Source organism: Chelon labrosus, assembly GCF_963514085.1.
Source record: "Chelon labrosus genome assembly, chromosome: 12".
NCBI lineage: Eukaryota > Metazoa > Chordata > Actinopteri > Mugiliformes > Mugilidae > Chelon > Chelon labrosus.
In genome coordinates, this window is record NC_140345.1 from 3,595,238 (window position 1) to 3,616,700 (window position 21,463).

The 21,463-nt window shown below is 39.6% G+C and overlaps 1 protein-coding gene across 2 annotated transcripts; it reads left to right on the forward strand.

Moving 5' to 3' along the window:
• The first annotated feature begins 1,007 nt into the window (after positions 1 to 1,007).
• On the forward strand, positions 1,008 to 7,874 carry ccne2 (cyclin E2). Of its 2 annotated transcripts, none has more exons than XM_084556339.1 (12): positions 1,008 to 1,477; positions 2,979 to 3,017; positions 3,469 to 3,550; positions 3,676 to 3,726; positions 4,389 to 4,531; positions 4,905 to 5,040; positions 5,125 to 5,271; positions 5,404 to 5,499; positions 5,606 to 5,740; positions 5,833 to 5,944; positions 6,110 to 6,267; positions 6,430 to 7,874. In XM_084556339.1, the coding sequence occupies exons 2-12, from the start codon at positions 3,004 to 3,006 to the stop codon at positions 6,538 to 6,540; spliced, it is 1,185 nt and encodes a 394-aa protein (XP_084412465.1). In that variant the 5' UTR covers positions 1,008 to 1,477; positions 2,979 to 3,003; the 3' UTR covers positions 6,541 to 7,874. The 2 variants fall into 2 exon arrangements, with proteins under 2 accessions (XP_084412465.1, XP_084412466.1); XM_084556340.1 differs by having other exon boundaries at positions 4,392 to 4,531.
• Positions 7,875 to 21,463: the final 13,589 nt, after the last annotated feature.

The following is a 21,463-nucleotide window of genomic DNA, read 5'->3' on the forward strand; positions in this document are numbered from 1 at the left end:
TAGGCTCCAGCCCCCCCGCGACCCCTCACAGGAACAAGCGGTTACAGAAGATGAATGAATAGTCTATCTGCATGTTTATTTCCCTTTGTCTGGATTCACTGATTATCATCAGTCACCACTGTTTTGAAAATCATTTAAAAAATGTATTCAACGTATATTATAGTATTGTATATAATCAAATACTATTCATTCTAAGACCTCCCAGTAGTATGAACAAAAAACAGTCAGACAGCTACAACATTAAAATGCTGTCTAACTAGCATGTATGCATTATTACATTTTATGCAGTTCAAAATGGCTGACAAACACACAGGATTATAGATCTTCTCCCTTAGAAAAGCTGTTTTCAATAATTTTATAATTGTTATTTTACATTTCTGTCTTCAGTTTAGTTTCTGTGTTGGCTTTATGTTTTTTGAGGTTATTTGCTAAGTTTTTGCACTTATTTTTCTTTGCTTTATGCTCATTTCACATTTCGGTCTCTCTGTGATGGCTTTCTGTCTCTTTACAGTCCCTTAGTTTCTCTGTGGTCTGTCAGGTCATTAGAGCCTTTACGTCTCTTTGCGGTAGTGTGACATCTTTTTTTCAGTTGCTTTAAGTCTCCTTTAGTCATTTATCGTCCCGTTTTACGTATCTTTCCCTTCTATCTGCCAATGTTTTGGGTCTCTGAAGCCGTTACTCTCCTCTGTGGTTGTTTGGCATCTTTTCGTGGCCATTTTGTTCATCTCGGTAGTTTTTGATCTTTTTAGGTATTTAGAAGAATTCTTGTGTTGATTTTATTGACCTTATCGAATAGAAGTGTTCATCTTTTATGTGGAAGCACTAGTACTTCTGTTGAGTAATCCCTCTGTATTTAAAAGCCGAAATAAAGCATCATGTCTGCAGCCGGTCTTCTACTCCTCTGTTTGACAGCTGCTCCGCGTGCTCCTTCTGTTTACATTCTGCTCCTGGACCACGCGGCTGTTGCTGCTCACCCGTTGATTGGCTTGACGTCACGGAGAGCCCTCCCGCAGGCGGGACTCCTATGCGGAAGCAGTTTCGGTGCCGCGTAAAAAATCGAAAATATCTCTGTAGAGCGTGAACAATACTGCACATATCCACTAAAAGGTTATTTTTTAGCGGCTTCCGAGTCGTTAAAGTTTAACCGGAACGTACGGAAATCGGTGTTTACTTCGTAAAACCTTCCTGCAACTCGGTGTCCGTTAGAAGTGAATGTAACCCCCGGGTAAACACGGTAAACCGCCCGTTTAACTGCGTCCTGGCGTTTATAAAAAGCCGCTTTATCGTGGAGATGAGTATATCAACTCCTTTTAAACCACTCAGTGTTGCTCGTTTGTAAAAATCTCAGTTCAGATTTGAACATTTAGCGCGTTTCTGTTAACCGGGAACGGGCATGCGCAGTAGTAGTCTGGTAGATGCGGATATAAGGATTGGCGCCGGCGCCACAGCTGATATTCATTCATTCTTCACTGAGGAGGTAAGACCCCCGAGCCCGAACGCACTGTTCTACTAATATTTTAAGTATTCTAACATATTTCTAACTTCACAACCTCGTGTACTTTGCATTGCGAGCTTCAACTTCAACTAGATCCTAAACCTTATTGCAGGTATTGCAGTCGTATCTTCGTGTTTAACTTTATATTATAGACTGTTGCGCTTGGATTCCACTTCTAATTCTATCTGCTTCACCTCAGATTCGTCTTGCATCCCATCCTAGATGTGTGCTTAGTTGAGAATCTGGTATTTTAGTGAAGTTTATCAGGACAAACACTGAGGTTGCTCTCATTGTAAAGCTCGAACAAAGTAGGTTAACTGTCTTGTGTTTTGTCGCATGTTTTCCTAGCAATCTAGCAATAATTCAGCCGTTTGCACTAGAAAGCTGTGGATCCACAATTGTATCTGCACATCGGGGTTAAGATGGTTATAGTTGACCTAGTTAGCAGTTATAGGGCCAAGTTTGCTAATTACAGTAGCTCCACTCTACATCTTAGCCTCGCGGTGGTCTCGGTTTACCCGACTTTATTGGCGCTTAATGGACTTGGAATAGGTTTTTATTAACATATGAGCTCGTCAGGGGATCGTCCTATCGGTTGATATCAGTTTAAAGACTGTATGATTGATCGTAGCGGTCTTTTCTACTAGCTTCCCCCTACAGACTAGGGGTAAGTTTGTGGAGGCAGGGCTCAAATCCTCCCGCTTCTGCGCTGCGGAAATTGGCGCCTCTTTGAGTTTCAATACTCGCATATTAAGTTAATATTTCGTCGGTTTCAGCCACTCAAACTGCACCAAACGTATCTAGAGATGTTTGTTCCGTCGCTGATGGCGAGGCATTTGAGTTGAAACGCGGCGTTTTTGAGTTTTTTTTGTTTGAAATCGAGGGAGCAGTCAGCCCCCCTCCTTTTTGGCTGCAGTCGCCACACTAGCTCCCAGGACCAGGGTGGCTACTTTGGCCCTGTGTTTATCACAGTTTTGTCGCCTTTACCTCTTTCCAATGAGACGATGTCTTTCCTGAAGTGGGTTTATATGATGTTAGCTTTCTGAGTCGTCCTTCGTAGATTTATTGAGCCACTGTGGCTCTTTGTTGGTGGCCACAAGCTAACACTATATCTGTTATCATAAGCTAACTGCAGCTTCAGACCAGGTTCAGACTGAGCCCGTTTAATGTGATGTAAAGTTATATTCTGGAGGTCTCCTTGTTTCAGAACCTTCCGTCCCTCCTCAAGGACTTTCCAGGATCCATTCGGACTCCGTTTTTAGTTATTTTTGGCCTCTTGATTCAGGGCCATCGCATGCTTATGCAACCTCATCAATTACCCCTCGCCAGTAATCTGTAGCATGTAGTGAACTCCTGATTCCTGGGGCCCAGTGGCTCCTGAGAGGACATAGATTCAATGAAATCTCCCATCTCATGTCAGTGTATAGTGTTAAAGTTGTGCCTAGAGCTTACCCCTTTCTCCCTCTCTTTTTGTTTTTTGCAGCAGAGCCATAAATTCAGTCAACACCATGTCCAGACGCAGGTACGCACTACATCTGCCTCAGAATTCCTTGTTTTGCCATTGGACCTCTGTTAAGGCCTATAGTCTATGTTGATTTTAATCAAACCAACAGATCAAAAATCATTGCACTAAACATTTTGTTGTAATGTAAGGCCACCAGTGACCACTCAAATATCAAATGTACAGTCTTTCTTCTTACAAACTGTTAATCAAATATCACAATTCTGACAGATCTTTGATCTTGAACAACAAATTACTGTAGTTCTGGTCATGACATTGTTCCACTAAATGGTAATAATGTTATACATATAGGAAGTATGGAGTTGAGGCATTTTGCTTCACTTAACTGTACATGATAAAGCTTCAAATTGACTGTATATTTTATTTTTTCTAAAGAATATAATCCTTGATTGCTCCAAATAAGTAACCAAACCCAAAGATGTATGCTGATATGATTTAATCTTTATTTCAGTGGTCGCATCACACTTCAAAGCAGAGATTCAAACGCACCTGATCAGACCGCCAAAGCCACACTGAAGAAAAGGAAGTCCGAGGTTTGTATCTGGTCACTACGCGTCGACCTTCTTTTCATATTCCAATTGTTTGGTCTCCAGTTTATCCTGTTGTCGCTTTTAGCCTCAACGTCAACTCACCGGGTTATTTCAATTTTCTTCCTCAGCCTTCCAAGAAGCTACGACCTGCCGCCAAGAAGCAGAGCTATGAAATACAGGTTAGTCACATCATCTTTAAACGATTGTGTGTTTATAACTGATAAGGGTTCAACCCAGAGTGTGTGTTGTTACTAGTTATCTGTTTTGTGACCGCCCTGCCCCTCAGTGGGTCCTGCCCAGTTTAAACTGGAACACATAACTTGGAGTTTAGACTTGTGGTTAGTAGCTTTCTCTGAATGGTTTCCTGTACTCACAGCAACCATTTGGTTTGATGTAAAAGTCTGTATTTTGTTTTTGGTTTTATTTGTTTGTTTCATTTTCTGTTGGGTTTTTTTGCACCGTAACTTACACATTTATGGTTCAGAAAGTAGAAATGACTGTGTGCAATACTCGGTTCTGTCAGAAGGTGTCACTGTTTGATTCAGAAACTTCAGTGGGGGTCGGTTTTCTTTATGAGACAAAATCAAAATGGGTGAGCTGCACATTAGATTTTTGCAGAAGAAAGTAACATATATGGAATATATTTAATAAAATGTAAGATCATTACAATGACTAACTTCAAACAAAACCAAAAGGTCACCTTTGAGGAAAATACTCTATTACAAAAGTCCTGGCAAATTCTATTTAATAGTGATTAAACAGCCTAAAACTGTTGATCATTATACTATGTCAGATGTGTATTGAAGATTTTTATTTACATTTTTGCTTTTTGATTTTCCAGAAGTGTTGGTCGGAAAATGGAGCGAGCCCGTGCATTCTCATCGAAACTCCCCACAAAGAGCTGGAGCCTGCTGACCCAACCAGCTTCAAGCAGTACAGATTCAAGAACCTCTTCATCAAGGCCTCCCCCATTCCTCGCCTCAGGTAAGGGCGCGTTTTACACCTCAATGAGGCCGCCAGTGCTCAACACTTCACGCTGAGATCTTCTCTTTTGTTGCCGAGCTGTTACTCCGCCCAAGTCTGTATTCGGAGTTCAGTGCTCATATTTACCATAAGTCTCACTTCTCTTTAGTTGAATTTGTGAAGTCGGTTTCAGTTTTATCCCACTATATGCTGTGTATGTTAATCCATTTAAGAATTACTGCTTTATGCATCAGGGAAGTTGTGGGAAAAGTATAAATGTCAGCAAATTTATGCTCTGTTAAAAGTCTTTTAACCACATGTGGAACATAAAACTGAAGTGCTGCTTCTCATTTGGTACAGCAGATGATTTAAAAGCCTGCCCTTTCTCTTCCAGTTGGGCCAGTTCAGACGACGTGTGGATCAAAATGCTCAACAAGGAGCTGAAGTACGTCCACGACAAAAGCTACCTGCAGCGGCACCCCAAACTGCAGCCCAAGATGAGGGCGATTCTGCTGGACTGGCTGCTTGAGGTGAGTGGCAGCTCTGAACTGTAAATATTACTGGGTTTGTTTTTTTATCCCGAGTAATTAAACTGTATCCTCGTTTTCGTGCAGGTGAGTGAAGTGTACAGCCTCCACAGACAGACGGCCTATCTCGCTCAGGACTACTTCGACCGCTTCATGCTGACTCAGGAGGACATCAGCAAAGACTGCCTGCAGCTCATCGGCATCACGGCGCTCTTCATCGCCTCCAAGATAGAGGTGTGTTCCTCCTCATCGATGTGTATAGGCTCAGATCAGGCAGGGTGTTTTTGTGTGTCATGTGGCATTGGTCAGAAATGCAACTTATGCAGTGAATTCTTTTTCCTAACTTTACCACTCCCTTCTCTTCAGGAAATCTACCCTCCTAAAATCTACGAGTTTGCCTACGTCACAGACGGAGCCTGTGATATGTGGGACATCCAGCACAAAGAGCTTCACATACTGAAGGTACGTGAGCACAAAACACACCTTGAATAAACTGAAAGCTGTTTGCAGTTAGTTGTATGTAGCCACGTGTTGTTCTCTATTGACCTGCATGTTTGTCTTCTTACAGGCATTGGACTGGAACCTTTGTCCGGAGACGCCCATCTCTTGGTTGAAGCTTTATGCCCAGGTTGAAGCTCAGAAGGATGGAGAGAACTTCCTGGAGCCACAGTTCTCCCAGGAAACCTACATCCAGATCACACAGGTACCTTCACACACCCCTCATCAATGAAGACATATTCCTGATCTTGTTATGTAAATGAAAAACGTGTCACTGACCTTTGACTTGCGTTACAGCTGTTGGACTTGTGTATGATGGACATTGGCTCGTTGGACTACAGCTACAATGTTCTTGCTGCGGCTGCCTTCTGCCACTTCTCCACCTTCGACGTTGTTCATAAAGTCTCAGGTAGTTTTCCCCGTCCAACCTTCATAGTGTCAGATTTAACTAATGAACCTGACAGGCCTTCATTGTTGTATTTCAGCTTAACAGACATGAGATTTGGGGCTTTTATTTGCTGGACGTCTCTTAAGATGTCCTCAGACTGACATTTCTGTGTGTTCTGTTTGCCAGGCCTGACGTGGGAAAGTGTGTCACCCTGCGTTCGGTGGATGAGTCCCTTCATGGACACGCTGCAACGTGAACCCAAACCTCAACTCAAGAACTTCCCCAAAGTTAAAGCTGATGACAGACATAACATCCAGACACATGTGTCCTATCTAGACATGCTGGTGAGTAGAACGCAAATGTTCAAAATTCAGAAGCCACTTTAAATTCACTACTCTTTAATGATGTATGAATTGGCTGTTTTAGGCTTCTTGGTTCACCTGGATGTTGTTCAATACTAGGTCCTGGTTGATTAGTATTGAATTTTTTTGTGATTCCTCTTGCAGAGGAAAGCTCAGGAACATCAGATCGACAGCCCCGAGTGTCAGCTGTCGCCTGTTGCCATGGGAATGACGCTGACGCCGCCCAACAGCACAGAGAAACCAGCCAATCCCTGAGTAGGACATGACGAGTGAGACCCGCTACCTCTCCCCATTCTGACCTGAAGGCAGATTTCTCAGAGCATCCTCTCGTTGGACGGGATGGACAGGATGCAGTTTTAAACAAACACACCTCGTGTAGCATTCTTATCTTTTTTTTTTATTTTTTTTTATAAACACTAAGTTCAGACTTCCTGTCAATCTTCAATATGAATATTGTCAAGAACGACAGTTCTTAGGCAGGAAACAAAAACATTTGTATTTGTACTTTTATTTACAAATTGTGGTCTGAACCAGCAGCTACCTGCACAAAACATCTGTTTAGCCTGAGGCTGGAGCCAGGCGGAGGAAGGAAGCCAGCTGTTCTCGCTCTTCTCTTTTAGTAAACAGGTTTTGGTTTGGGAGGAAACGGATCATTTTTGTACCTGTGGAGTATCCTCACTGGTGCAGTTCTAAGAATTGAAACTTCATTGCTTTCAGATGGTGCTTCAGTCATATTCTCAGGAATAATGGAAATGAAGAGTTTTCCGTTTCAATACAGTGAATCTCATTCCCGTCTAACCAGTGAAACTTAGAAGTTTGGTGTGTGTGTGTGTTTTTTTTTTTTTTCTTTTAAATAACCAAACAAAAATAATAAATGAATATCCCCATCTGAATTTTAAATCTGATATAGGTGCAGATGTATTATTGCCACACAGGAACAATGGCTTGCTCCTGATCTACAAAGCGTCTCTGCGACTGCGCGAGCCACAGGATCAATCGGTCATTTCTGTTCATTGTGACGAGGTGCTTTGAACTCACCTCACCAGTTTGTGGCTCAGTCATTGCCTTTAAAATTTTTTGCTGCAACCTGGTTGCACATTTCTCGTTACATTCCTGGGAAACTTGATGACTTAAGCTTTTGCTTTGTTTTCGTTTGTTTTTTTTTCTCAAATGCTTGTATTTATTGATAAGCCTTAGCATGTAACAAAAACAAATGTCTGTTCATATGTAAAGTCTTTCAGCATTGAATGAGCTCGGTATGTATGATCATTGCCAAAGGCGCAAGCTATTTATGATTCCGCTCTTTTGGATTTCAGTTCATCAAATGTTGTATGCTAGCCTGTGCCTTTTAGTGCCTTGTTTTTTTTTATTATTTTTTTTTTATAAATATAAAGAATTTCAATGTACGGCTACTTAATTTAAGTGGGGAAGGCAGGGATCGATCAAACCTGTGACTGTAAATCCCCCACAGTGAACAAACAACTGTGTAAACTGTATGTAGATGTTAAAGAAATATGTTTTTGTACATAGAATTCAGAATTGTTATTTTCTTTTATATTTGAATGTTTTCAATAACATCATGACACCGACTTGTTTTAAGACTCTTTACTTTTCCAATGTGCAGTAGTGATTAGAAAGGGGACTGGAGTTTGTCAGATATCGCCCTGATCTGGTGACTTGGGCAGAGCAAAGTTACTCTGTCACATGCACATTTTACATTTACTTTAAAATGCTGTCTTTTACAAAATGGACTTTCACACATTTAGCCTGGAGTCCTGTGATAAAAAGTTATTTTTAAAAATGGAAAAAAAAAAAGGAAAATAAATGACATATTCAAGACACATTTGCATTTTTATAAATGTAAATGTGCAGACATGGACACATCCATGCCTGCCTCATTGACAGCTCTAAAGTTACAGAAAGCAATATAAATGCAAATTAAACCTGAGCTGAGCATTGTTTTTGGGGGTGGTTTCAGTAGCCAAAAAGTAAATAATTCAGGCTATTTACTAGGTGTGGTAACAAGTCTTGCAGTGTGGACGGCCATCTTGAGAGAGAGAAGCATAATTTCATGCTAATTTGTAATAGCTGGAGCTTTTCATTTGCCTAGTGCTGATAGCATACAAATGGCTGAAGGAGCAGCTTGTGATTAGTCTTTAACCCTGTTAGTCTGAAAGAAGGTGAAGAGTAAAGGCTTAACTGGCACGTCTAGCACGTCTCTCACAACAACAGGTACAAACAACTCAGAATCAATTACTTTTTATTTAGTTTCCCTTTAACGGCTGAACTGTAAGCTATCAAACACACTGTTGAATGCGTTGAAACATTAAGATTACTGGCGCAGACTTGCCCTTTGTCCTAAATCCTCACTTACTAATGTCATCAGCCCACAGAAACAAGAATGTTGCTTTGTTCTTAAAGTACAGTAAAAGTTTCCTCACTGCAGTGATGAAGGAGAGTTCCAAACAGGCAGCGGGTCTCGGTTTAGTGTGACGTTTGTCATTTCACTGGCCTGACGGAAAACAAAGAGGACTACCCCCCATGTGTCAAGAAAAACATTCACGTGCTAATGAGAAAAAACTGAAGCCTGAGAAGTGTTGAAAATCTTACCTCAGGAGCTTACAAGCTGCTGCAGAGCCATCACACCAGCCTGGATATATATATATAAAAACAATTAGTGAAAGGAACATTTAGCTCTCAGCTCTTTGATGTGACACAGGACGCTACAGGAATGCAGTCAGAGAGCATCCCAGATCACCTCTGTATGTGTGGTCAGAGGTCTGATCACTGGTCCTGGGTGTGTTCACACCTGTACTTTACGCTGTCCACATCTGGTTGAATTTCCCAGGATGGATGAAAGTTTCAGGCCACAATGCATCCTGTAGTGCCTTCTCAACATGACGGAGTTTTGCTTCATTCTTAGATGAAAATAAAACAAAACGCACAAGCTCCTTTGTGAAAGAAGGCCAGAAAAGACAACGTTAATGAATGTATTAGTAGATACACTTCCTGATCCTTCTGGTGCACACAAAGTATACGAGCTACTATGTGAACGGAGACGCTGCATTATCTAACCTTAAACTGATATTAATCTACTGGAAATTTTAACCTGTCTTTAATCTAAACTCGACTTTAACCTAACGTCCAACTAACCACAATCTACAATCTGACCTTAACTAATCTTAACCTATACTTATTCATTCATTCATTCATTCATCTTCTGTACCCGCTTAGTCCTGTTAGGGGTCACGGGGGTCTGCTGGAGCCTATCCCAGCTGTCATCGGGCAAGAGGCAGGGGTACACCCTGGACAGGTCGCCAGTCCATCGCAGTAACCTATACTTAGTGTAAGCTTAACCTAAATCCTAACATATTCATCTAAATCCAACCAAAACCATGACCATAGCCCCAAATGACCTTTACCTAAACCTGACCTAACCTTAACCTGTCCTTAACTTAAACCTAACCTAAATCTGAAAACAGAAATGACCTGATCCTACACCTAAACGTAACCCTTAACCTAAACCTGACCTTCACCTTAACCTTAGAATAAAAACATCTTAACCGTAGCGTAATATAAATCCTGATCTAATCTAACCTAAATTGTAACTACGTAATCTTTTCTTATCCTAAACCCAGCTTTAACATAACATATACAGTTGAAACCAGATGTTTACATACACTGTGTTAAAAGACACATAAACCTTTTTTCCTCACTGTCTGAAGTTAAATCAGACTAAACCTCTCCTGTTTTAGGTCAGTTAGGATTACCAAAATTATTTCTATTTGCTAAATGCCACAATAATGAGAGAGAGAACTTCTTAGAGAATTTTTGATTACTTTCTTTAAAGTCAGAAGTTTACATGTTGTGTGGCTGTCTTGCCGCAGGAGGAACTGGTGCACTTCATGAAATAGACGGTATCATGAGGAAAGAACATTATGTGGAAATATTGAAGCAACATCTCAAGACATCAGCCAGGAAGTTAAAGCTTGGGCTCAAATGGGTCTTCCAAATGGACAATGACCCTAATTATACCGCCAAAGTAGTTACAAAATGGCTTAAGGACAACAAAATCAATGTTTTGGAGTGGCCATCACAAAGCCCTGATCTTAATCCCATAGAAAATTATTTGAGGGCAGATCTGAAAAGGCGTGTGCGAGCGAGGCGGCCTACAACCCTGACTCAGTTACATAAGTTCTGTCAGGAGGAACGGACCAGCCAGAATTCCAGCAGACTATTGTGAGAAGCTTGTGGAAGGATACCCAAAGCGTTTGACCCAAGTCATACAGTTTGAAGGCAATGCTACCCAGAGGTGGCAAGTAACTAAGTACAAATACTTCGTTACTGTACTTAAGTAGATTTTTCAGGTATCTGTACTTTACTTGAGTATTTCTTTTTCTGACGACTTTTTACTTTTACTCCCTACATTTGTACACAAATATCTGTACTTTCTACTCCTTACATTGACTGGAGGCTTGTTTATTGTTCAAGCATCAATAAAGACATTAATACTGAAAGTCCACCTGACCCCACTATTTGAGGACTACTGGTCTAATGTGGAAAAAACTAATTGAGGTATGCTGTGGTTTCTGTTGCTATCATTAGCTTTTTGAGGATTTTTTGGAAGCTAGTTTACAACGTTAGCAATGCTATGGGAACACATCGTTTTGATAGTTTATAGCTAACACTAGCTAGCAGTTTAAAAACAACAACACAATCACCCTCAGTTTATTATTAAAAATGATCCAGATGCTCATGCAGGACCTCTGGTCACTTTAGTCTAGATTATTTTGTGAGAACTTTTTAATTTTGCAAAATTATCAACAGATGAATTGTTTCATTAGTGGCAAAATCATTTTTACTTTTTACTTAAGTACATTTCAGAGCTTGTAGTTTCGTACTTTTACTTGAGTAAAGGAGCTGAATCAGTACTTTTACTTTTGCCAGAGTATTTTTTTACACAAGTATCAGTACTTTTACTTAAGTACAGAATGTGAGTACTATTGCCACCTCTGATGCTACCAAATACTAAGGAAATGTATGTAAGCTTCTCTAAGAAATTCTCTCTCTCATTATTGTGGCATTTAACAAATAGAAATAATTTTACTAATCCTAACTGACCTAAAACAGGAGAGGTTTAGTCTGATTTAACTTCAGACAGTGAGGAAAAAAGGTTTATGTGTCTTTTAACACAGTGTATGTAAACATACGTTTCAACTGTATATGACCTGATCTAACCTAAATGTAATCTTTCCATACTATGAACCTGACTTTGACCTAAACCTAAGTCTACCCTTAGCATAACTCTACTCTAACTTAACCCAATCCTAACTTAAATCCAACCTTTCCTTACTCTAAACCTGAATTCAACCTAACATAAACCTGACCTAATGTTATTAATTTAACCTGAAACCTAACCTAAATTCAACACCATCCTAAACAGAAACTCACCACCAGTCCTCCCTATAAACCCCCATCTTATGGGGATGTTCCTGTTCTCCCCAAGAGAATTCCCCAGATTCTCATTGTATAAACAGACACATGTCCCCATAACATCAGTAATGCGAGAGCACACACACAAACATGACAAAAGGCTGAATGTGACCGTGGCGTTCACCCCTGTGTTCATGTGTATGTGGCTGAGACATACGTGTGTTGCCAGACAGACTCCCCCCCCTCCTCCATATATGTGCACCTCCCCTGGAGAGGCTGTATTGTGTCGTCCTGGGAAAGCGTGGCCTCAGCCTACACACACACACACACACACACACAATCTCCCCCCATAGAAGTGCTTTGCTCAGTTTAACCTTGAGGGAATCTGAGTTTTGTTTCACCATCACATGACAGAAGTGGCAGCTCTATTGATCTACTGACAACAAGCATATAGAAATACAGACCTATCCTTTAATTTGAGGTGAGGTAATGTATTAGCAGTCCAAATAATGAAGTGTTTTAACATGTGAAGGACAGAGCTGCTTGTCTTTTCTAGTCATTTCCCTAACAGCAGATAATGACTGTGAAAGAAGTCCTCTTACAACCTGGTCCCCACAATAACAGGACTATTAACAGCAGCTGCATGGCATAACCCTCCTTTCATTGTTTGCAGCGATGCATATGCTTCATGTCAGCTCAATGTCCGCTCTATATGTGTGTCAGAGGGGAGGGGGACGGAGGGACAGAGAGATGGAGGGTCAGAGGTTATTGTCCCAACAAACGATGACTCACTTTTTGTTCTGAGGCTAAATGTGACGAATATATAAAGTTTAGAACTTATGATATATTCGTTTCATATATGAAACGAATATATATATATACACACACACACACATATATGTATATATATATATATATATATATATATATATATATATATATATATATATACACACACATATATATACACACACACACACATATATATATATATATATATATACGTGTATATATATAGGGACATTTGAATTAGGGACATCTGAATGCAGTATTCGTATTTTAGGTAGCATACATTATACACTGCTCAAAACACTTTAAAAACACATCATGTCTCAAAGGGAAAAAAAAAATCATGCTGGATATCTAAACTGATATGAACTGGGTAATGTGTTAGGAACCAAAGGATGCCACATCATTTGACTGAAATGAAAATGATCAACCTACAGAGAGCTGAATTCAAAGTGACATAGTGATGCAGCAGGCTGGTCCAGTTACTCAGTAGTTTGTATGGCCCCCAAGTGCTTGTATGTGTGTCTGACAATGCCTGGGCATCCTCCTAATGAGACCACGGATGGTGTGCCGAGGTATCTCCTCTCCTAGACCTGGACCAGGGGGTCACTGAGATCCTGGACAGTCTGAGGTGCATCCTGATAGTGTTGGATGAAAGGAAACATAATGTCCCAGAGGTGTTCTACTGGATTTAGGTCAGGCAAGTGTGGGTGATATAATGGTATCACTGCCTTCATACTCTCACCACATGAGGTCAGGCATTGTCGTGGACCAGGAGGACCCCAGGACCCTATGCTGGTGCAGAGGGTCCATCTGACAATGGTTCCAAGGATTTTATCCTAATACCTGATGGTATCAGGGTGCTGTTGTCTTGCCTGTAGAGGTCTGTGTGTTTCTCCACGTATATGCCTCCCCAGACCATCACTGACCCACCACCAAACCAGTCACGCAACGATGTTACAGGCAGCATAACATTTTTTACGGCTTCTCCAGACCCTTTAACGTCTGTCACATGTTTAGGGTGAACCTGCTCTTAACACCAGTGGTGGATCTGCTAATTCTAGTGTTCTATGGTACATGCCAATCGATGGCGCTGGGTAGTGAGAACAGGGCTCACTAGAGGACGTCGGGACCTCAGACCACCCTCATAAAGTCTGATTGTTCTTTTCATTTTTTTGAGCAGTGTAGGAACTAACACTTAAAGTTCACCAGCCGTTCTGAAAACAGAAACCACAGATCAGGATAGCAATTAAAAAGGATTTGTTTCTTGTTGGTCTGGTTAGTGTCGAACTGAAACCGTGAGAGGATTTATTTTTCATTGTGAAATAGAATAAAAAATAAATATCTTTAACTGTGTGAATTTACAAATATAACTGATTTGACTCGAGTGTAAGAAAATGCCACACGTGTGTTAACAGTCTATACAGAAAACAGACTTACTTCCCTGTACAGTCATGATTAATGTACTTCGTGCACTATATTTGTTCTACTACCAATGTATTTATATAGTAATGTATAGTAGTATTAACAAACAAAACACTTAAGTGCACTATTTTGTACTTAGTCTCATATTTCTGTAGTAAAGCTGCCCTAAAGAACCGATAACATCAATACTGGAATATAGCATTCATATTTACAGGTAGCGTACATTAGCTAAAAATAAAAACTAAAGATCAGGATACAAGTGAGAGTTCTTGTGGGACCATTTAAGGGAGACTGAAACCACATGAAAGAAAATTAGCATTATTTTTATACAAAATCAAACTAATAAAGAGAATTTACAAAATGATTGTATGTAATAAAAGTAATTACTTAAATCGTAAATCACATGAATCAAAAAGCAAACCTTCCTCCTCTGATTTAATAACGTTTTTATGCTGATCTTATTTTTGTTTCTCACCTCATGAATTTAATATGAATTACTTTTTACATTTTACTTTGAAAGGTGCTGTATTCATTTATTTTTTTACTTATCCTGTATATTGTCCTGTATATCCTATATACATGCGCATACAAAGTTATGTTACGCAGTTACAGGTTTTTAGAAGCACTTTGTTAATTTATCTGATGAAACATTGGCCCTAAACACTAAGCACACTGTCAATAAGTCAGTTTTACTGCAAGTAAAACCTTAAAGGAAATTATTTTCCAAGAACCCTTGAACTGCTCCACCTCCAGATAAAGAAGCTTTTCTGCTTTTTACTAGCTTTTGTAGTAAATGTAGTCATATACTGCTGTACAAGTATTCAGGCTGTTTCAGTAGAAGTAGACATACTCTGTTATGGAAAAGTGGCACAGTGACAGTTACTTTTCCAACCTTTTTATTTTTTCAATAATCAGTCACTTACACAGAAATATAAAAAGGGGAACTACTCGTGATCAATAATAACTGGCCCTGTAATTACTATTATCACGATATAATACCTTTACTAATAACTACTATTAATACTGCTGCTGTGACTGGTTGAGTTGGAATTTACATTTAGCATTTTATCTGTTGAACATATTTGATTTATTTTGGTATACTGTATAACTTTACAGTATCACCTCTGCTAGTAGTAACAATAACATTAGTGAACAATAGTATAATGTTCCCCCCTGAAATAAAACAGAACAATAAAGTAGCATAAAAACCTACAAGAAGAACCTCAAAATGACTATTATGTACTAAATGAATGTTACGTTCCATCGCAGCCTGGAAATGCACTTGCATTCCTTTTTATTCCTGTTTATTCTTTTATCATATATTTTATTTTAACTTTACTCTTTCTAAAAATATTAATCTCTGAAATACTTTTTGACACTAATGACTGATAAATGAATAGAAGTTGCCTGCAGTCATGTGCAGTCTCACTTTTCACCACACAGAGACAGTGTTGCACCATAATCACTAAATCTGAACCTTAGTGACTTTAGGGCTAAACCCCCCCAACTAGAAACATCCCAGCATCTGTCAACTGGTGATTCACTCCACTGCTTCACCTCTGCTAAAATGACCTTGAAACCAATTCAAAATGAAGTCCAATTTTTAGCCTGTGTCGAATCATTACAGCAATGAATTGTGAGAAATTCAAGCTAAAGATGTGTAGAACTTGATTATTTTTGTGTTTAGCAATACTATGTCTAGTTCTTTCCTTTCTGATCTCAGCTCACAGGTGAATTTGTAATTCTGACTCGACTGGAAGAAAATGCAAAACATATACACCAACAACATCTTGAACATGACAGATAAAAATAAAAAATTAATCCCATTAAGCATACTTGACATACTTCCACGTACAGCCATGATTAATGTACTTAGTGCACTATATTTGCTCTACTAGCAGTGTATTTATATGCTAATGGTATCATTAGAGCAAAGACAAAACACTTAAATGCACTCTTTTGTACTAACCTGTGAAATGAAAGAACCTATGGTATCAATATTTGAACAGAGTATTCCTATTTTTTAAGGAAGCATACGGCTGTCCTCCATGCTGGACGATGGGTCCTGCCCCCCTCCATGGTGACCTGACGGGACTGAGGAACAGCTTCAGTGACGGACTGCTTCACCCTCCATGTGTGAAGGAAAGATGCAGAGGGTCTTTCCTTCCTGCTGCTGTTAGGCTCCACGGCAAGAACTCCTAATATGTGCAATATTATTACACCTTATGGTGTAATAACACCAGTCTGTGCAATATATCTATTATCTATTCTATCTCTGCCATTTCTGTATTGCAAACTGCAATTTCCCCATTGTGGGACAAATAAAGGTTTTCTTATTCTTATTCTTATTATTCTTATATGAACAAACACTAAACAACTGTTAGTGTTGATTCATATACTCTATTGAGATATTTCAGTTAAATATTAACACCACACTGGAATAATACTTGTGGGTAGTCGTGGGTAAAAGTATTCCTTCCTTATTTTCCTCATGACTGCATCTCTTTGGTTATTTTCTCAGTTGGTCGATACTTTGACACTGGAACACTGAATTAAAACGACTTCCAACACATTTATTGTCACTGAGAAATAGTTTCAGCTCACCTTTTTACTGTCTGGTAATTGAACTTTTTAACAAATTATTATATTTAATGTTTTCTGTCTAAAAATATACATTTGTAGGGTAACTGAAGCCGCCAGGGAAATGCAGTGCAGCAAAACGTACAATATTTGCCCAGAAAAGTTGCGCGAATGTGTCCTAAAGTACTTAAATAAAAGCAATCAGTAATCACAGTACATCCTACCACTGCACCGATCACTGCTGAAGGACTAATGCACTTTCAGTTTTGTAAAATTCTGTTTGAATGTGTGAGTTTTATTTCAATAAATGAATGATAATTGCAACACTTCAGAGTTTTCTAATGCTGGATTTGACTAAGGTTAAAGGAGAGTGCAAGCATTAAAGGATTTAAGGCAGAAGACAGCTTCAAGGAATTTGATTTTATTTCTTAAATGGTCTTTCAGGCTTTGCATCCATTTTCCTATTTCGTTCAAAATAAGTGTTTCAAACTTTCTCTGTAAAACACTCTGAACTTGTCCACTTGTGCACTTCCAACCAAAACAACAGCACAAAGCAAGCTTCTGGGGAAAAAGTCTTTTTATTAAAAGTCATATACAAAAGGAATACTCCATGTCAGGTTGCTATAAAACCTCCATATTATTTACATCGTACTATACAAATCAACACTGCTCAGAGCTGAATGACACTTTGAACCCTCCGTCTAATAAATGTGTGTGAATTCATCAACACTTTCACACTGCTTTAAACACACTGGACTTTACAACGGACATCCACAGATGCTGCACACAGCACAGGTCAGAACTCAAGACAACATCTGGAGCTTCACATCGGTTTAGAAAAGGACACCTGTGTTTTTCCATTTGGATGCATAGCTTGGAGTACAATTCTATCAGGGCTCAAGAGAAATAAAAAAACTGTACCACTGTCTGAATGGAAAATATCTTAGAATCTGTTTCCACTTTAAAGTCTCCGGCTCAGCTCCACGTATTCTGACTTTTGGATTAAAATCAACCCTGGGTTTTAATTCCTGTTTCTGGAGAGAATCATGGAGTGGAAAACAAACCTATATCTGGAGCTGTGTTGACATTTTTTAGGCTGAAGATTGAGTTACGCGCGTGTCAAAGGAGAGTTTCAAATCAACTCTCCTTCTATGATTGTACTCTTTGCTTGCTCAGAGTCCCTCCACCGGTCTGGTCACGCTCTCCAGACAAAACTACATTCAAGAGACGGTGCAATGACGACGGACGTAGCCGAGATGTAGGCTGGACACGACGCTGGTTAAAGTCTGCAGCCACCACCCAACAAACTGCTGATGCTCGTTTGAATTAGAAGTAAAATAAATTCAAATCTGACTGTTTGAACGTGTTGATGTCCAACAAGTTTGGCCAGAGATTAAAACTCACTTGCCAATTCATTAGGTACACTAGTGAAAACAAATGCATTCTAATATAACAGTCCTGCACTAAATTTTGGTTTTGTTTCAATCAACACCAAAAGCTGTTGATTCAACTGTGTTTTCATTTGTAAGGTCATTTGTAGTATCACGGAATTGAACTGTAGTCAGTGGGCTAAATAACAGCACCACAGTATACATCCTCCACTGATGTACCTAAAGAATTAGCAACAGAGGGACATCTTAAAGGCTACATATAAAAATCAGGCATTTCAAAGTGCTACGGCTGTTTCCTTTTTTTTTTTTTTTTTTTCGGAACTGATAAGCTTTTCAACTTTAGATGACTGGAGAACTGGATTGCCCGGCAGACGAAGTCAATAAAGTCAGCCTAAATAAATGAAGTCATCTATCCGTGGACACTGTGTGGTAAAAGTGTCTTCTTCAATTTAAGCCATTAACACTGCTTCTGTGATCCCCACAGGAGAAGTTATTAACTTAAATAGATTTCATATCAGCCTGAAATGGGCCTGTAAGTGTCTGCAGAAAGGGGTTAATTAAGTTCTGGGCACATTTGACCTTCACTTATCCACAGTGTTTGAAAGATGGCCGGATGATCAGATCTCACCTTTACCGCCTTCAGCTGACACCAGTGTCTAAATGTGATTTAGATTCTGTCCCCCGGGCCGCCACTCTTCTGGTCTCCACCTGCTGTATGAGGAGCCAGAGGGGCTGTAATGTCTGCCTCAGCAGTCACGTCCACATGGACGATATTTGTCCAACCTGATCAGAGGTTCCAAATGAACTATTTACACGGACACTAAATATAAGGTTTGTACGACAAAGTGGTTCTGTCTGCTGTGGAATGCCACATCTGATGGAAATATGTTTTTTCCCCCCAACTTTTGGACAAGATGGACAAGTTTTCACCATTGCTGTCCACATGGATTCCACCTTTCTTCATCTTTTCAAAGACTTGCTAACCAGTTGTTTTGCTACTTCCATGTTTCCGTCCCTCCTGAAAACTTGTTACGTCACCTGACATTTACCCCACGTGGCGCAATCATGGACATAAAGAATGGATTTATTCTAATCAGAGAGAAACAATCAGATATTTTCTTTTCTAATTGATTATCAAAATGTGTAAGGCACGCCACCTAATCTGACCAGGTCAGTGTGTTCTGATTGAAGCGGTCACCTGAGGCATTTTTATTCAGGTTACTAGTGGAACGCTTGTGTCCGTGGAAAGGTAACCAGTGTCTGCATCTGAGGAGCAGTTCAGCCTTCGCAAACACAGATCCAACTTAAACATAAAACAAAGTGCCTCCTCCGGCTCGCCGTTTCAACAGAAAACAGTCAAAACATTAACACGGTGCACACGCAACTCCAAATGGAAAGAAGCTCCCGGGGTTTTCTAAAAGGGAGTACAAAAATAATCTCTCATCTGAAAACATACTAGCAAAGCTGATTTTTACACGGTGGGGTAAAAAGTGTTTCACCCGATGAATTCACAAGGCTTGCATTTCTCACTTTCTTTTTTCTCCTTTCTTTTTACTGGTAAATGGATTCCTCAGTCCTGTCTGAGGACTCTGAATCACCTACTAGTGCAACAAGAGGGTAGAAAAGAAAACTTACTAGCTGGTTATTGGGTTTTTCTGAGGTCTGATTAATATCTGTGGAAATGCAGGAAGCAGGGAGGCGACTAGATATTTCTTCAGAAAATATGACTCCACAAGAAAAGTTTGCCCTTGGGAGACTTTCTCTGTGGAAAAGGATTTCTTATTTGCAGGTTTTGGGCTGTGTCACGGGGTCAAAACTAAACTGCAGATAGAAAGAGTGAAGTGCTGCATTAAAATGCCCTTAAAGAAGAACTTTGGGTTCTCTTTGTGAGACTTTCAACATCAAGGCCTTAATCTTGTCAGTGTTTTTTAAAAGAACCAGAATAATTCTTTGACACCCAGCTCTGCTCACCCTGAACCCTTTCTGAACACACGCTCTTCCAGAAAACAAGCTTTTGACCCTGGAAGTTCACATTTTCCAAGAACATTCAGCGGCCCAAAAAACTGCACGAAAGAAAAAAGCATGTAATAAATGCACAGAGCTGCTTTTAAAGGAGGGAATAAAAGCAATATAAATAAAGTTGGGTTCTTACTGTATGTAAAGCTGGTAAAAGAACCAATAAGAAGTTTACTCTGTGCTTTTTTTTTTTTTTTACTTCAAGCTTTTGAACCACAGCTAACGTCTCCGTCCTGCGTCTTGTTTTCTATGTTTAGAAACACGAGAACCACAGGATGAACCTCCGGCCCCGAACGTGTCTTTGCTTTACTACACAAAGGAAGTGAGCAGCTGCGTTCAGGTCACATCTGATTTACAGAGACGTGTTTACCGTAAACATCGTACAGGTGAGGTGAGACTACTTGTGTTTTGAAGCTTTGATAAATTTGTTATCCATCTAAAAATAATGCACACTGCTATAGTGACGCAGGGATACTTTGAATTAAATCAAACTAATTTACTGCCAGATAAAAAAAAATCAACAACTACGTAGAAGCAAACTGGTTCACACTAAATACAGACAACTCAAAATGGTCTTTTTTTTAACTATGCAATCAAAATAATGTGTTTACTGGTAAATCTATGCAAACAGTTGTGATCTATAACATCTGAGACGATCAGCAATTTGGCTTTCCTCACATTTCTGCTGTGATTTCCTGCTGGCTCCTAATGACTTACAGATCACAGGCGTACAGATCGTCTGCTTTGTCCTGCTCCTTATCAGAGCCAGCAGCCAATCACAGCTGAGGATTTTCAGTTGCTATTTGAAGCAGCCAATCAGAATCTGCGTGCGTCCAAAAAGGTGTTTTCACCTGATTCAATTTGACCCATTTTCAAGGCTCTAGGCGCGTTCGACTTGATGCAGATCTGTCTGAGTCTGACTTGACGTGATGCATGCTGGGTTGTCATGCTCATAGATCTCGAATATGATTGGTTAAAATGAACTTGTTCTACCCAGCATGCATCACGTCAAGTCAGACTCAGACAGATCTGCATCAAGTCGAACGCGCCTTCTGATTGATTGACATCTTTCTGGTAGTTCCTTTGCTGTAACTGTGGGTGCAACAACTTAATTCAAACATTATAAGTTGACACATAATGGCTGGTCATTTGTCACTACATGCAACACTGTGTATGCCACCAGTTTTTGTTCGTCCAGTTGCTTCTCCTGCTACCTTCGTTGTTTTTCTGCTCTTAACTGCTTCCCTGTGCCTCGTTATTTTTAATTAATGCAGTGTTTGGATGTCAAGAGCTTTGCTCCACTAAACCCTGATGTGAACCTTAGTCTGGCATTTAATCAGCCTAAAGAAATTAGCAAATATTTGGACCAATCTGTACAAAGACTTTTTTAGATTCCACAAACTGTGGAATTTATAATTCTAGATTAAAGAAATCAGCTGATGACGGGTAAATACATATGACATATTTTTATTCTCATTAACGTGATTTAAATAATAAATGATAATAACTAGATTTTAGGTAAATAATTTAGTGAGGAGCTGCTA

Coding starts and splice junctions, on each gene's coding strand:
- ccne2 (XM_084556339.1), top strand. Junction 3,551..3,675: donor TGAAGAAAAGGAAGTCCGAG/GTTTGTATCTGG, acceptor TTTCTTCCTCAG/CCTTCCAAGAAGCTACGACC. Junction 5,945..6,109: donor CGTTGTTCATAAAGTCTCAG/GTAGTTTTCCCC, acceptor TCTGTTTGCCAG/GCCTGACGTGGGAAAGTGTG.